An 18895-nucleotide genomic window follows, 5' to 3' on the forward strand; every position below is an offset into this window, starting at 1 on the left:
GGGAATGTTTTGTGTACAAAAGTCAAACACAACCCCTCCCACCAGATCTCTTGTGATTGGGAATTTCATTTAAATCCCCTCCCCTTTGAAATCTCTTGTCAATGGGACAATTTCAGACTCAAGCTCCAGCGCAGAGTCTGAAATCAGGCTAGGTGCACCTACCTTTTCTCATTGCCATAAGACTTCTGTGCAACTTTGGCATGCAGGATCAGGACAGTCTGGTCGCCCCGCTCCTTCAGGTAATTCCTCATCGCTTCTCTGTGGACGGAGAAGAGGGAGAAGCAGTGTTCATCAATGTGCTGCCGTGGTTACATGATCCTGTGGAAGCGACCGGGGGTGTGGTGCTAAAATAAAGCCGTTGTGTTACCCCCTTTATGTTCTTTACAGCAGGGGTTTTCAAATTGGGTGACCAGGCACCCTGGGGTGCCGCGACGGCAGTCCAGGGGTGCCGCGAGATAATTTGATAATGAAGTACAAAGTTATTTTCAGTCAGTTCTAACCAAAATGGCTATTATCTGAACGTTTTCCTCGCAACAAAATCACTAAAATATCATCACTGTCAGGCAGAAACCTTGTATCTCCAAGTTTCAAATGTGTACGTCATTTGGTAAAGCAAAGCCCTGCTTCGTCATACAAGACTGTCGCACAAAACTAGTGAAAACAGCCGATCTACAAGCACACAACGCCTCGTGTGCTTGTAGATCTGCTGTTTTCACTAGTTTAGTACATTTTATAGATGATATAGATGGACATACAAGGTATCTATAAATATAAGGTGCTGGGAGTGAAAATTATAATGTAGGGGTGCCTCGGATTAAAAAAATATTTATGGGGTGCCCTGAGACCAAAAAGTTTGGGAACCCCTGCTTTACGGTACGGTACATACAGCAGTAGGGAGCGGAGGAAATTTCTCTCTGGATGTGCATAGCGTCAACATTAGCATTAGTGAGATCAGATTAGGGCGGTCACAATTATTACATAATCGTCTAATCGTGATTATTTGATATAATCGTGATTATTTTTCATAATCGTCATAATCGTTTCCATGTCAAAAATAGTGGAAATAGCAGATCTACAAGCTCACAACGCGTCGCATCGCGACGCGTTGTGAGCTTGTAGATCGGCTATTTCCACTATCAATGTTCTTTAAGTATAAAGTTGTCAAATTATGTTAGTAATTTCTTCGTATATTTAGCTTATGTGTCATATTATCTACCATGTGTAACTTCAAAACCTAAAAGCCAAACAGAAACGTAATTGTCAACGACAAAAACACAATTAAATCGTTAATCGCAATTATTTGAGAGAAAATTAATCGTCATGTAAAATGTCATAAATCGTGACAGCCGTAGATCAGATGTGATGTAAAGTGTATAATGGATTAAACAGTGTCTATGACTCATATTATGAGTTTTATTTCAAAGGACAGTTTTATTAACTTTGAAGATTTTCTTTAAAAAAAAAAAGAGATAACAATTCATAATGATTGCATCTTTAACTTTGAAAAGAGAAATAACACATAAATCAGATGAGAAAGTACAATGTGGTTCATCCTGATACAGTATTATGAATCAAGTTGTTAAAATCAGTGTGTAAAAATGAAGAAAACAGACAAATAACATCGGCCGCATACATGGATCTAATGTTCTCTTCTATGAAATCAACACCAAAGTGAACTTTTGGAAGGAAAATGACAGGCTTGTCATCGAGACTACAAGTGAACTAACAGATACAGTACTTATTGTGTTAGACAACGTATTAATGTTGTTTTGTACATTTTGTGAAAGGATTTTTTTAATTTAATTTATTATTTGTATATTGTGGTATTTCCAGGGTACTGTTTGACAGTTAGTTATATATTTTGAACAGCCCAAACCCAATCCAACGCGATGTGCATTGCATTCAACCATTCATACACACATTCACACCCGGAAGGCGCAGACAGCCATTTAAGGCAACAACCTGCTCACTAAAGAAATTAGGGGAGTGTCTTGCACACTTCAACATGATGCCAATCGGAGCTGGGGAACCAGGAACCTTCCACTTCCCAGATGACCATCAATAACACAGACATTAGTTACATAATGAAAGGTAGCAGCATAAGATGGAGGAGGGGGCTCAATGTGTCTACTAGTCATTAATCAGACATGGAAAAAGCAGGTATATGAATGGAATAGTTAGTTACGTATCTCATTTAAGCAGCTCAATAGGAATGTTGCCTTATTCTGAATAAGTTCAATCACTGTGTTATTGCGTGGATGAAAACAAAGCCAACGGGACGTGCAGGCCACATTCAGGCATAATAGGTGTAAAATGGAACGGAGAGGGAGCAGCATGTACCACGTACGGTGCATGCATCTGCAGTCACCCCTGGAACACCTCAGGATCCATGTGGTGTCAACACCCCCCTCCAATAAGACCAAGCTGTGGGGGTGAACCGTTAGTGAACGGCTCAGAGGGACAGTACAGAGAGAGAGAGAGAGTGTCTGTAAGTGGAAATAAAGTGAGAGAGAGAGAGAACGAGAAGGAAAGGGAAAACAGCAAGTGCTGAGCTCACCGCCAAAGAATCCACATCTCGTGTCAAAATGTTGCAAGGTCCGTGCTCCAATTACCTCTGTCAGCCAGGCCAAACAGCTCCCCCCCCCCCCCACCACCACACACACACACACGCGCACGCACGCACGCAAAACACTGACTCACACACACAGAAATTAATTCAATATTTTTTGGGACCAGTAGAGCTCATGTGGCCGAAGCAGTGGGGGTTGACGATCTACCACATGACATGCACAATAACAACGCAGTACTACACACATGGTCACTATGCACACACACACACACACACACACACACACACACACACACACACACACACACACACGGACCGCTTGCACAGATGTCAATGACACCTGACACGCCGTTTTGCTCCGAGAGGTCCCGGCTCGGGAGGACTGACACACAAACACACGCACACACACACGCGCGCACACTGAGCTTTCCACTCTGCCACGCAATAGCAGGCCGCACGCTCGGGTTAGACAGGCCTTTGTTATGGAAAGTAAGGGGCCCCCGAGACACGAGAAGGACGGATGGATGGAGCAGGAGGAGGGGTGACAGAGGAAAAGAAGAACGGATAGACGGACGGAGGGGAGGGGGGGGGGGGGTATGCTGAGCCGTCTGGCATGAGCACGAGGGTCATTTTATTTTTCATTATTTCAGCATGCAATCGAGAAAATTACTTTCCAACCGTGTGGGATATATTTGCTTTTCTGACAGAATCGGACAGCGCTGCGCTCTATATTTCATTCTCTCAATTATTAAAAAGCTCCGTGAACACTTGAGAGCCCCCATTAGAATCCGACTGCGTTTCACTGGCTTCACTGTCGATAAAAGGTATAGTGTGTCTCCATACATCAACAGGAACACATGAATACTACAAAAAAAATAAAAGCCCTGTTTCTAATCGTAATCTACCCACCATGGATTTCCTTTGGGCAAGATTGTTTATGAACATTCAGATGAGTCATAGTCCAAACTCCAAAATATAGGCTACACTCAAGAGTGCGCGCGCGCGCACGCACGCACGCACGCACGCACACACGCACGCACTGAATGAACCCCTGGAGCACCCCAGAGATTACAGCTCTGGCTGATTAAATGTGGAACATGATGTCCGAGCACGATGATGTCATGCCTACAGGGAACCTATCACTGGACACCTCTGGTAATGGCTGTGACCCAGGCAGCCACGCAGAAAGGATGACATCAGAGATAGGGCGCCACGGAGCCCAGTAGGGGTTGAGGTACACGCAGCACACACACACACACACAGACGGCTCGTTGCATTTTTTGCGGTTTAGCTATAAGGAGCTCCATACACATAAAAACTGACGTCACAGACAGGACGGCCCATACAAGGAGATATGCACGTGTCGTGTTTGCTCCAATCTTGCTTCGATTCCATTTCCAAATCAATATGATCCCTTCATGATGGGATTTACTGTTGTTCATATATTGTACTGTGCAGATTTGATTTATTTTTATGGAGAAAAAAAGGTTTGGCTCCTATTCTTTAAACCCCTTAAGCTAAAGGTGGATGTGAAGGGTCATTTGTACAACAATTTCTTTTTTGATTTATTATTTTTATTATTCATTTTTTAAATAGTCGATCTACAAGTTCAGGATGTGTTGCATTGCAACATGACACGTTGACAGACAGTGTAATGCCATGCCCAAAACAGGGACATGAGAGTCAAAGCAATGGACCAGTTTCACAAGGTTCACCTGATCCATACAGCATTTCAATTGTAATCCAACTCCGAGGGCCTCCCTCCGTTGGAGAGGCTCCACAATCTCTAATAAGGGTTCTGTTGATTGTCGGGGACAGCCATGGTTTATGGTTTACATTGTTTCATGCTCATCAAACCATTCCACACGGACCGCTGTAGATGGGGGGCATTGTCATCCAGTGAGAGACCACTCCCGTCAGGGCAGAAATGGCTCGCTGCGGGATGAAGATGTCATGCAGAGTGGCTCCTTGAATATTGTCATTTGTGCCTGGCTACTCATTTCGCTGCTCCCGAAAATAACCACACAATAGATAACCACATATTCAAACAGTTGGCAACAATCAGATGGAATTTCAGCAGCCTGTTTTAATGCGCCAGGAGTTGATGCCAAGTGTTGCGACTTGGGAATACATCAAATGACAGGCTTGCTCCGACCGCGCCACTCAAAATGGGTAATATTGTTTCAGCTCTGGACGAAAACAAATTCTGCAGCGAGAGAAAGCCCACATTCTCATTATTCAACAGGGCAGACTCTGGATTTGTTACAAAGACCCAGGGAGCATCTCTCTTTGTCTGGGTTCTCAGACTCTCACCAGTCTTGGCTATTGTGAAAGACCCATTCTATGTGACTAAATTATGACAAACATAACATGGATGGATGCGCCCGAATATTTTGATGTGAGATTATACTGGACAGGCTATAGGAATTAGGAAATATGCAGCTGTTAACAATTTCTCTGCCATTTTAAACATAGCTGTAGTAAGCAGCTGCCAAATTGTCCTTACCTTTTAGCGTGGGCACACGCACGCATCGTGCACAATCTGTGCGCGACTCATCTAGTAGACGTGTAGACTCGGTGACAAGCTTTCGAATACAAAAAACCCCATTGAAAAAGACATATCCGTTGCCACGCTGTATCCCTGCTTATCCGCCAGTGTTTACATGAAAAAGCATTGAAAAAAGCCAACTGTGCGCTATGGTAACACGTGGACACGTTCGCGCACAAAATGCACGATATGTGCGGGGATCATAATCCAGGCGTGTAGAGACTGGATCAAAGTTTCCAAACGCAAAAATCCGATTGAAAAACGAGCGTTCCATCGCCAAGTAGCTTCGACTTCTGTTACACAGTAAACCAATGGAGGCGGGACTATGGCCCAGGCTCAGACTGGATACGGAAAGCTGGATCCGGTCCAGACCGGAAATGACCGGATACAGTTAGGGGGGCGGGCCTAAAGAGCCAGAATCAGCGAAAATCTGCGCTAATACTTTTAATCCTTTCATAATGATTAAAGCTAATTAAACTTTACGGGCTCTACGGGCATGGCAGCGCGGTACAGCGGGAAATCTACGGTCTCTACGGGGATCGCGAGGTATGAGTTAAAGTGCTTGAGCTTTTGAATGAGGGCCATGTTGTTTCACCTACAGTACTAGGCTGTGCAACTCTTCAATTGCTCTGTAGCTGACGTGTTTCTGGCAGAAACTGAGAGTTAGCTCCTAGACTTGTAATAAACTAAGTAGAGTATACAAAGCAAACAGGAATACCATCTGCACCCAGCAGCCACGCATGGTTAAAAGAAATCTATTCAAATCGTTTCTAGGCTATAAGAGCTTATTCTGTGCTTATTCTTGGTCAGTTGCCCTCTCAGTGTTAAATGAATACTCCAGGTTTTACTGTGCACTTCTAGAGAAATGGGTACTGTGTGGCAACAGGGGAAATCTGACCATTGAAACCAACCACTCATCTCTTAACACACACACACACACACACACACACACACACACACACACACACACACACACACACACACACTCTCTCTCTCTGGCACACGCAAGTGTGTAAGGAGCTTTAAAGGCTGAAAAGAGAAGTGAGAGTGGCAGACACTAGAGTGACTAGACACGACACTATGCAACTTCCTATAAGAGATATTTACACTAACACACACAGAAAGGCACTTTAGCAGTGGTGGAAAAAAAGTACTCAAATGTTTAGTAAAAGTATCAATGCTGCAATATAGAAATAATCCGTTAAGTAAGTAAGTCTGGAATTAAAAAAAAAGTAGCCTATGACATCTGTCATAGTGCCTATGACAGATTGCGACGTGTCGTGAGCTTGTAGATTGGCCATTTTCAAATAGCCTAGGTATAAAATAGTGCTTAAGTGGTTAATGTATGTTTTGTAATATTATAATGTATATGTGCAAAGTAACTAGTAAATAGGTTTTCAAATAAATGTAGTGGAGTAAAAGTAGCCTACAATATTTGGATGTGAGATGTAGTGGAGTAAAAGGAAATGTATTGGACATTGGAAACAGTAAAGTACAAGTACCTCAAACTTGTAATTAAGCACATTACTTAAGTAAGTGTACTTAGTTACTTTACACCACTGCCCTTTAGTACCGTTTTACAGTCATGCATGCAGACAGAGTCTTTGGTACTACTTTACACTCACTGACAGGCCCCTTGACACACACACACCTCACTTGTGGGGATTACATAGACTTCCATTCATTTTTATGCAAGTCCTGTGGCCTTAACCTCTATCCCTAACCGTTGTGGGGACCTACTATTTTGTCCCCACACTGTCAGAGGTCCCCTGCAGGTGACTGTGTGAACATTCGTTTAGTCCCCATAAGTATAGCTACACACACACACACACACACACACACACACACACACACACACACACACACACACACACACACACACACACACACACACACACACACACACACACACACACACACACACACACACACACACACACACACACACACACACACACACACACACACCCCTTTAGTACTGCTATACACTCGCATGAAGACAAACCCTGAATTTCTCTCCTGGGGTCATAAAGATTTATCCTATCCTATTACAGTACCCTACCATTGCCTTCCCTCCCAAGCTGAAGGCAACCCCCACTCTTACTCTTTAATTAAAGAAACAAAATGTGTTATTTATCTATCTACGCTATGTCCCATCGGGCCACTGAAAGCCAGTGTTTTATTCAATTTCATTTGGGAATCCATTTGAATCTTCCCAAGACTGTCAAAAATAAAGATGCACATTCTGTAACTATTCCTGAATTAACTGTATACAGCACGGTAGTGTTATGGGAAACATTGTACACCAGACTGTACACTACCGTGCGTGGCCCATCTGCATCCAGACCAGTCACCCAGTAAACCTAGGGGAAACACTGCTCTTTACACTCAAGCACGCAGAGAGACCCTTTGGTTGGCACCGCCGGTGCCCAAAATCTGCATAGCAGCAAATAACAAGGGACATCCGTGCCCCGACTAAGTTAATTTCAGACATTATGACCGACATGGGGATTTCATCCCCCTTATTTAAGTGCACACATACATGCACAAGGGAACCACATCCACACGCAAGAAGACAACTGGCACGCAAAACTGATTCAGAGATTGCAAAGGACAGCAGAGCCGTGCAAACAGGACAGGAAACTAGATCCATAAAACCCACAGACTTGTTCATTTAGCAGCCAAATAGGTTAGTATAACAGAAATGAAAGTTCAAATGATGGCCGGTTACGTGCTGAATTTGTGACCACATACATACCAACCACTTCTTAGCAGCTTATAACCCATGACAAATAACTGAGCAGCATGTGGCTGGTGCTAGTTTGCATTTACAGAGATCCTATTTAAAGGATGCTTTCTTGATTTTAAAGTGATATTAAATTTAGACTTTGGTCTATGACTCATAACAAGTAAAACAGAAGGATAGTTTGGTCTTTGGCCACACGACGTTCTAACAATGTTGCTGTCGAGTTAAGTTGATGTGAATGTGAGTAATCGGAGGATGAGGCTGGTGTATTTATTATTATTGTTATTGTCAACATAGCCTGCGGAAACATAAAATCCCCAGATAAATCTTTCCTAAGTAGGACCAAAGTAGGAGAAGAACATCTGTCAGGCTAACATCATGTAGCAAATATCCATTCACATGATACACAGCAATTGCTTTTTCAATCTCTGTTACAGGAAGACTCTTGTATAATTGAAGCAATGCACATGATGAGGGATGCAGATCGAAAAGCAATTGCTCACTTCATAAACTCAGAATGACAATGAAAACATGAAGGTGCTGAAAACCCAGCCAACACCATCATATGTTCTTCTACGCCTCTCCTTTCCTGATATTTAATAATATGTTTTGACCTGACAGTTAGGCTGTATCTGAAATCACTCCCTACTCACAAATATATCTACTGCATTTAGTGAGTTTTACAAGTGCAGTCCAAATGTGTACTGAGAGTTATTTTACCAGATTGAGTGGACGCATTGTATCCCATAAACGCATTGTGAAAAGTAGTCATGGGCAGTAATCAAGCACAGTTTAATTGTTTTAATACAGTCTTTCTGCCTTAGGTTTGCTGCCAACATAGAACCCAGACAATGAATAGCCTACTACTACTATATTCACACACTGTGAAGAAAGAAAAAGATTATGTCATCCATTTCAACAACATGGTTTTACTTCATTATTATATATATACACAGTACCACCATAACTTTTCTCACAAACATTTTCTTCCAATCAAGACAAAAACATCCTTTATACCTTCATTGCTGGCATGAACAAAAACCTGAAAGCAAGTGAACTAATGTATTTTGCTATATGTACTGTAAGGCTATGGCCATATATTGCACATGTTGGAATGATGATATATTGATGTTGGGATGACGACGGTTCAGCCCCAGCTCGCCCAGTAATACGTGTGCAAGTGTCGCCCCGGCCTAAACACTTAACCCCAACTGAGTACTTTTTCAGCGTTCCTTCCGTAAAGACAAGCACTGTAATGACAATGGAGCTACAAGGGTTGTTGCAGACTCCTGAAATGAATGTTATAACAGTATGACTTTACACTATGACTTCTACAGTATAGGTCTCTTCTTCAGTTACAATAATTACAATGTGGACAATCGCTTTCGCCTGGTGCACTTTGGGCAGGAAATACGAGTTTCAAGATGAGAGATGGAGAGTGCAGGTTCTGTGTGTGTGTGTGTGTGTGTGTGTGTGTGTGTGTGTGTGTGTGTGTGTGTGTGTGTGTGTGTGTGTGTGTGTGTGTGTGTGTGTGTGTGTGTGTGGTCTTACATTTGTGACCTACTGAGGACCAGATGTCCTAACAAGTATAGTAGAATTGGAAAAAATAGGCAATGCGAGGACAGATAGCAGGTCCTAATAAGGATTAGGGTTAGGTTTAGGGTTAGGGTTTAGGTTTAGGGATAGAGGTTAGGGTAAGGCCACAGGACTTGCATAAAAATGAATGGAAGTCTATGTAATGTCCTACGTAGGTCACAAATGTAAGAATGTGTGTGTGTGTGTGTGTGTGTGTGTGTGTGTGTGTGTGTGTGTGTGTGTGTGTGTGTGTGTGTGTGTGTGTGTGTGTGTGTGTGTGTGTGTGTGCGCTTGCATGTGTGCGTGTTTGTGCAGATTCATTGAACTGGCCTACAGATGCAGTAATAGAGCACCATATTGCACAATATTGCTTTCCGATAAGATAAGGTTAATGATCAGGCTACACTTTTCCCCATTTTTCTCCCCTGTTGAAAAGAAGACAACTCTCCTATCCGGTTCAATACCATCTGGAGAAGACACACGCTCTACAGGAGTGAAAAAGTATTTTTCCCTATTGAAAATAGGATGCATATAGAATATAGAACATTAATCCAGAGGATTTGTTAAATAGTGTGACATGAATTCATACTAGAGGCAATGGAGCAGTGACCAAGGGTTTGAGTCGTACTTACACTATATTAATTCCTATTCTCCAAAAACTATACTCACAATTTGCAAATCATTTGTAAGGTGCTATAATTAGGCATAATTTCAAAATACAGTATCTTAAGCAAAACCTCCCTAGCAAATCTTATCTCAGCAGCTTCAAGCTTGTAAAACAAATGTTAATCATCAAAATATTATAATATACAACAAGTCATATTCTCTTAGATGGCAAAATGCGTCATCAACATATGGCCACATTCTAGACCATTAATGTTTCAGTTCCGTCTTATCGTCTGATGCTGTTCCAGAAGAGTTTCTTCCAGCAAGGCGATGTATTCTGCAGAGCTGGATGTCACTCTTTTGGGGGAAAAGCCGCGACTTCAAGGGTTTATTCTCCCAAGCAACAGGGGAGGCGGTTTGTCATGCTCATGCATGTGTGCCTGTGCGTGTGTGTGTAGTGTACGAGCGACTGTGTCTGCACGATGGTCTTTGTATTTAGGATGTCCCGCATGCGCACTCGGATATTTTTCTTTTGCATGTGCACTTGCGTGTGTCATGATGTGTATTGTATTTCCAGTTGAGCAGCCTGCCTGACCGGGCGACCCAGCAGGACCCACAGTTTTAGCTGCCCTAAAATCCCCCAAAAAGGACCCTGCAGATTTTTAGCTTCCTCCACAGCTGCCGGAGCGAGAATCGTGGACTGGGCGCTCGGCAGGGGAGAAGTGGACAAGTGGGTGTGAGTGAATGTGCAGAGTCTGCAGACCCATCACAGCAATTAGAGGGGGACTGAACAGAGAGCAACACACAAGCACACAAAAACACTAAAGTGCACTAGCATAAAAGGCACATCCGCACTCACAAATACATGCGCACACACACACAAACACACACTTTTGTGCCTTTCGGCAGGCTGGTGAAAAAGAGCTGTAATTTTTCTGGCCATTGAATCCATCAGACAAACGGAGGGGTTGGTGGAAGCCAACAGACTGGCAGCACATGAATGAGAATGGGGACACATCAAAAGGTGCTGGGGCCTTATTTTCCTCCAAAACCACGCCTGGCTGTTCCAGGCAATGAGCAACCCCTTATTTTCCCTGCTGAGAGCCACGCGCAATGACAAGCACGCACGCACGCACACACACACACACACACACACACACACACACACACGCTTTGTACACCAACCCGTGCACATCTGTACTCGACACATAGAGGAGGAAAACTACGGAGCGAGAGACTAAAAAAAAGAACACACACCAGAGGCAAACCACAGAGACCATGAGCTTTCTATGTTCAAACCCATGTTCCTCCAAATGACTTGGAACATCCAGGGGCAGAGGATGGATAAATCAAAATGCTCCACGGCTGTTCAGCACCATGAAGTAAGTGCGCGTGCGTGTGTGTGTTTGTGTATATAATATACTAGCCCTTACCCGTTCAAAGATATGAGCTCCGAAATGATGTGCAGTGTGTGGGTTATGGGATGTGCACTGTGCACACAGTATATGAGGGATGGAAAGTAACTTTAACTGGTGCTTGCATGCTAATATGTAGGAGCATCAATGTAAGAAATACCCGTTCCATTTAACGGCTACAGAGATACTGTGTGCCGATCTGCATGATTTTTGGACAACATCTGTAACAGGGCCAGAACCCCCCCCCCCCCCCCCCCAACCCCCGCCCGCCCGCCCGCCTGCACACACACACACACTCCACCACCCCCCCCCCCCCCGTGTGTGTGTGTGTGTGTGTGTGTGTGTGTGTGGGTTTGTGTGTGATTGTGCATGGCCTGAACAACAGCGCCCCTCCCTTAACATGTGTGGTCACAAAAGGTACTGTAGGCTAAATAGATATAGATACACCATAAAAATGCGAATATACAGCATACGATTTGTGAAAGTGACAAACGGGCTTCACAGTTCTGTCAGGTGTGTTCATATGCTAATGGTGATGCGATTTCAGATCAATTGCTCCAGCCACTGAGGAGAAACGCTGTTTCAGACAGACAGACAGACACTCACTCAGACAGACAGACAGACACTCACTCAGACATTCGCAAAATTATAGTATAGATATACACACACAGTTTCTTCATAGTGATATTACTGATGTGATGTTACTCATGTAGCACTTAGAACTGATCATTTTGCAGGATACTACCCATGATGCACTTTAACAGACACAGATGGTTGGTTTTAGGTATTAGTTTAGAGATAGTTTAGTTAGGTAAATTACATACATTTAGAGATGGGTTTTGGCATTAGTTTAGACTAGCCCTTACACGTTCAAAGATATGAGCTCTGAAATGATGTGCAGTGTGTGGGTTATGGGATGTGCACTGCACACAGTATATGAGGGATGGAAAGTAACTTTAACTGGTGCTTGCATGATAATATGTAGGAGCATCAATGTAAGAAATACCCGTTTCGTTTACTGTATACCGATCTGCATGATTTTTGGACAACATCTGTAAGACCCCCCCCCACACACACACACACACACACACACACACACACACACACACACACACACACACACACACACACACACACACACACACACACACACACACACACACACACACACACACACACACACACAGATGGTTAAACATGTTGCCTCATGCTAGATGCAGAATAGATAAGCCTCATGCTAGATGCAGAATAGATAGTAGATACACCATAAAAATGCTAATATACAGCAAACGATTTGTGAAAGTGACAAACGGGCTTCACAGTTATGTCAGGTGTGTTCATATGCTTATGGTGATGCGATTTCAGATCAATTGCTCCAGCCACTGAGGAGAAACGCTGTGACAGACACTCAGACACTCAGACAGACACTCACTCAGACATTCCGAAAATTATATGTTTGATATGACAGAGTTTAGGTATACATTCAGACGGTTAAGTGTATGATTTTAGAGATAGGCATTCATTCAGAATTAGGTCTTGCTGAAGAAAATAAGGTAAGAACTAAGAACTTGTACAGTCATACAGACAGAACTAGTGGCAGCCATGTCATTCAAATTTCTTGTACAACATTGGAAAATGTTAAGAACCATTTCTAACAAGATATAATGGCTTTTTATTTGAAATTCATATTAGGCATTGGTCCTCAAAGTGGAATCCGGGGAGCCCCAGGGGTCCTTGGATGGGTTCCAGGTGGTCCCCAGTAAAAGCAGTTAACATAGAAGCACAATCATTTGGATTTAAATGGATCACTTTACCCATATGTTGGCTATTCAAAAAAATAGCAGATCTACAATTTCTGTTTTTGAGAAATATCGGGAATAATAAATCTTCTCTTCTGGGGGTCCCTGGCATAAAACATTTTCAGATGGGGGTCCGCAGCCAAATTCATATCAATGTGGGGGTCCTTGACATGAAAAATGTTGAAAACCACTCAACCCATAACAATACAAAAGGTGTTGGCCATGTTTGTGAACAGAGTAGGTGTGTGTGTGTGTGTGTGTGTGTGTGTGTGTGTGTGTGTGTGTGTGTGTGTGTGTGTGTGTGTGTGTGTGTGTACGTGCATGCTAGTACGTGTTCTCACCTTGTCAGGCGCTGTGGCTGAGGGCGCTCCCCAAACTTCCTGCAAAGAGACACAAAATCGAGAGAAGAGCTTTCAGAAGGCTGGTTGACAACCACACACAAACAAAAAAACACAAACACGTAGTTCACAACTTCACACATTGGTGAGCTCAAACATTGCACGCGTCCTGCTCTTGTCACCGTGGCCGTGTGCCAAAGTGAGGCAAGTGACAAGGCGCTGGTGCATCTCTATCTAAATGACACTGAACTCTGTTTCTGGGGTGAAACAGAGTTCAGTGTCATTTAGATAGATAGCTATTTTTTCTTTTTTTGGAAGAAACAGCTCATCTATCTGGGTGCGCTGCACGAAACAAACTGTGTTTGCTTCATAAAGGCTAGGGCAGATGCTCTCGTTCACAAAGATTTGCGTGCAATGAGTGCAGCATTAAAATAAAAGCTTAAAGTCATCATTACAACATGATGCAACCAACAGGAAGTGCCATGACAGATACTATGATAAAAAGTCAAGGTCATAGCGAAGCAGTGTTTGTGTCCTTCCATTATTCAATAAATGACTTGCAAATTGAAATGAATGCAACTTGACAAGCAGCGTTTGTTGCATTTAAAAAAATCACACCCAAAGTGAAGTGAGTGGTGGTCGTGCTTGGATAACGTCTTCAGACTAGGATTTGAGTCTAGGATGTACAGGCTATGCTACACACACACATTTTGCTATGGCAAAACGCTGAGGAAAAAGGCTACAGACATATGACATCACTAGACAAACATGATGCTACGTACACACATTTTGCTATGGCAAAACGCTGAGGAACAAGGCTACAGACACACGCACAGCCACGTATAGGAGCGGTCTACCACCGCTCAAAAATGTGCAACATCTAAAAAGGCACATTCCTCCTGATGTGGGAGAGTAGTGTAAGTAAGAAGTGTAATACCAACAAACCTTCGATTTATAGAATGGCACTTTATTCTGTGTGTTGCAAGACCTGAACATTCATGCAGTGCAACAAAACCGAGACGTGCTCATAGATCTAAAGATATACTGAATAGACAGTGTTGAACAAGACAACCCTAAAAAGAAAGCAAGTCATCAAAGTCAGTCTCTGGCAGAAACCAAACTACTAGCATACCGTCACTGTCGGTCACCTTTCTTTTCACATTTCTCTCTTTCTTTTTCCTTTATTTATTCAGGGAAGCCCATTGAGAGCAAGCTCTTTTTCAAGGACACCCTGATCAACAGCATATAAAACACAATACAACAAGTAAGACTCCTCAGGGCGACAAGCCAGGTCGTGCCACAGTGATGTGGACATCAGGTATGTGGACATCAGGGATCTCCATATCTCCATTCCATATATGGGCATAAAAGGGATTTGTTTCCCCTGGCATCACAGGGATCTCTCAAAAAGGGCATCATTAATATTGATGACATCAGGGAACACCATATATGGGCATAAAAGGGATTCTGTTAGTGTGACATCACAGTGAAGCCAGAGCGTGATGTCAGAGCGGCAAACCCATTCTGTTAGAGTGGTTCCCCTGACATCACAGTGACATCAGAGCATGATGTCAGAGCAGGCAAACCCATACATTTGTACACGTCTACACGTCCAGACAGACGGACACGGACAAGCTGTGACGTTTCTCATAGTAAACTGCGACCTTCGGTCTCAATAAAGAAAAACAAACATTTGGACCACATTACAGTATGTCACAGATGTAAATAAATATAGTTTTACATGAAAACAGGTGCAGTCACTAGTGTCCTAAATTTAGGGAAGCACCCTAAATTTCATTCTTTGTTTTGTCAAAAATCAGTGCCCTAAACAGAGATGATCGTATGGCAGTATTTTGCCAAATTAGCAAAGCCGCAGCACGACTCGTTTAAAGGTGATACACCATGCATTTAAAAAGTATTTATGTCATATTGTTTATGTCCCAAAAACGTTTTTCAAAAGGTTTGAGGCTAAATTACCACTCCTGAATAGAGCCTCTCTCATTTTTGAATGGCTCTCAGAGCATTTTCAGCTGCAGTACCACCTTTGGCCTGAACTGAAAATTGTTTTCTTAAAAAACGGCCGTCGCTGACGTCAGCAAATCTGGACAGCCTTTTTTGAGAACCCGTGGGATGCTTTTAACCTCCGCCTTCCCAAAACCAGAGAAAGACACAATGGTCAGAAATGGGACTATGTGAGGATAGAAGGTGCTAGTGGGACCCCAAAAAAAGGTTTTAAAATAGGAAAAGTGAAATTTCATGGTGTATCACCTTTAAGCTTGTAGTTCACAAATGTGGAAAATCTCCCTCCATAATGACTACCGTAAAATGTTCACCTACAATGACCTAAAACAGGGACGCCAGATTGAAAGTCAACTCTGTCTGTGGGTTTTATTAATATTTAACCAATGAAAAGAACTAACAGGAGCTTGTGACTAAATAACTACATTGGATCCATTGGAAGTTTCTGCCCAACAGCGACAACATGATGTACGTATGATGGCTCATCTCACCAGATAAGCATAACAAAGTTTCACTATACGGTGGCGAAAACCCATCACTGCTCTCCTTTATATTCTGTTCTAGCCTAAGTGTTAGTCACACTTAACCCTAATCTTATGACTGTGTCATACTTTCACATGCTAAAATAGGGACTTGTCCTTCCTTAAAATTCTGATAGCCAAGCTTCTTGGAAATGCTGCTGTGCGCTGCTAACGCAAGTCACCGAAACCACAATGCAGCTTAAAACGTTTGTGACATTATGACGTGCGTGAATACTGCTACTATGTAGTAAACATCTGCGACATCTTTGCATGGAGCACACGCTATTGGGTCAGCTGTTTCTGCTGCGTAATAAAGGTAATTTACGCAGACACAAGAACTAACAGAATATGAAAGGGGAGGAATGGGATTTTAATAAAACAGTTTTGATCATTTTATTAAAATCGATATTTTTTTGGAAACACCCCCTCGCCCCCCCCCCAAAATAAAATACAGAAAATAGCCGATGTAGAAGTTCAATCACAACACGTTGCATTGGGAACTTTCGATCAGCTTTTTTAGAACATTTTTGAGCAATAGTGTTGTACAAACTATAAAACAGGGCTTCAGTGTTAACCGGAATATTAGAATTAGTTGCAATCTTTTCGTGTCAATTCGCTGATATATTTATATATCGATGGCCAAAACGCAAAACCTCCTATCTGCAAATGTCATGATTTTTGGATTTCACTTGAAATGAAGACAAGCTATGACAGGCTATGCTTCACATGGTCAGTCTGTCTACAAGATCGTTCTGCCCCTTATTTTGCCAAAAATTTTAGGTTTTAATGTTGAACCCACATTTTCTTTTTCATTTTCCCGACAAGGTGAATTCTTCAGATAGGAGGTTCTGTGTTTCAATTGGAAAAAATGTATTGATCAAATAATTGCAAAGAAAATAATAGACAGTTGCAACTCTCCCAGTCCAGACAAAACCTTACCGTACCAAATAGACTAGTAAAACCTCCTCATACGATGCAGGCATGCAGTCTAGCCATGCAGTCTAGCCAGATGAACCATAAAGAGAGCGAGGGAGAACGAGGGGAGGGCAGGGGATAGAGAGATCGGGCGTGTAAAGGGAAATAAAGAGAGGGCTGAAATAGAAAAATCAATGGCCTGAGTGCTGCCTCTCTCAGTCTCTCCTCCCTGAAGAATTTCTTTCATCGCATCCATCTGTCGGAGGGGCTACAGTAAAACCTGGCTTATTAAGCCCTGGCTGGCACAAGTCGGCGTCGGAGGTACAAGCACACGGCACGTGGAGGTGGCTGGCAACAGGGAGGGAGGGAGGGTGTGTGTGTGGAGGAGTGAGTGAGTGAGTGAGTGAGTGAGTGAGTGAGTGAGTGAGTACAGACTCTGCATAATACACTGTACTGTATGTGTGAGTGAGTTGGAGAGAAACAGAGACACAAATTACATTTCCTACAGTACTGTATGTTGCAAGATGTGGTAATTCTGGGTCACGGAGAGGGCTGGTGATACAGCAGCCAAACGCTGTACCAAACACACACTGTTGTAAAACTAAAAAAATACTGTTAAAACGTTAAGATAAACAACGAGAGACAGGAGGAGAGAGATAACGTGAAACAAAGAGACACAGACACATTGTGTGTGTGGCAGAATAAAGGAAGAGGAGGAGAGTAGTGGAGGAAAATAGAAGGTGGCAACGAGAGTGAGAGAGGCAGAGAGGATGAGAGTGAAATTGAGAGAGAGGAGGAGAGGGAGAAAAAAGCAGAGCCACCAGGAGGGGGGAATAGAGGTGGAATAATTAAAGGGGAGTCCGATCAATAAGGTTCCCACACTGAAGCGCTGATGCTTCAACGGGCTAATGGATTCCAGACGGCTCCCTCTCTCTCTCCCTCCCTCCTGTTTACTCTCTCCCTCTTGCACTGCAAACAGTGAAAGATGGCGGGATGGTTAGAGGGGGTGCGTGATACTGTAGGGAGTCTGCACGGGGGCCAAGGCGACAGACGAGGCAACGAGAGGCAGAGAGGGGATGGGGGGACGGGGGGTTAGGTTTAGGTAGATAGATGACAGGGAGAGAGAGGGTGGAAGAGGAGACTACTATAGGGAGAGACGATGATGGCACCAGCAACCGGAACAGTCACAAATGCACTTCCATGAACTCTGCATTCAGTATGTTGTTACTGGACACTTTTCCGCTAGGGATGGGACGATAAGCGATATTATAGTTTATCGTGATAAAAAACACTCACGATAATCGTATTGTGGAGATTTAACTTATCGCCATATAGTCCTCCGTCATGCACTGGGATCAATTCACTTTTTATTTACCGAGCTGCATATCCGGTAGCATTTGAACCCTCTATTTTTGGTAAAAGGTACTTATAATATACTGTACGTACTTGATACAGTCTTTTTTCCACTCTCTCTATAAATGCCTTTGCCAAAAAATAGCCGATCTACAAGCTTGTAGATCTGCTATTTTTTGACAATGTTCTGTCCCAGGATAATGGATTTTTATCGCGATATTGTAAATCACAATTTCTTTTGTCACAATAATCGTGATATGAAATTTTCATATCGTCCCACCCCTAGTTGTTATTCGACACTTGTGCACACGCACACACAAAGTGATTTTCCAGTAGCAGGCCAAATAATGGGATTTGGAAGTGTGTCTTCACTTAGCCAAGTTAGCCACAATCAATACACATGAAATAGACTACAGAAGAGATAGTTCATCTAAACCCCCATTAATGGAACAGAGGTCAATAGTATAACCAATAACAAAAAACTAATAAAT

At 42.9% G+C, this 18895-nt stretch overlaps 1 protein-coding gene across 2 annotated transcripts in view; it reads right to left on the bottom strand.

The window, feature by feature from the left end:
- rbpjb (recombination signal binding protein for immunoglobulin kappa J region b) overlaps nucleotides 1-18895 on the bottom strand; it is a 70332-nt gene that overhangs the window by 18532 nt on the left and 32905 nt on the right. For both annotated transcript variants that reach the window (XM_080741789.1, XM_080741788.1), the window contains exons 2-3: nucleotides 13600-13638; nucleotides 163-258 (exon numbers count right to left, since the gene is read on the bottom strand). In XM_080741789.1, coding sequence (XP_080597915.1) covers nucleotides 163-258; nucleotides 13600-13638 — 135 coding nt within the window. The remainder of the gene's footprint in view (nucleotides 1-162; nucleotides 259-13599; nucleotides 13639-18895) is intronic.

This window comes from Nannobrachium achirus (assembly GCF_963921795.1).
Source record: "Nannobrachium achirus genome assembly, chromosome: 14".
NCBI lineage: Eukaryota > Metazoa > Chordata > Actinopteri > Myctophiformes > Myctophidae > Nannobrachium > Nannobrachium achirus.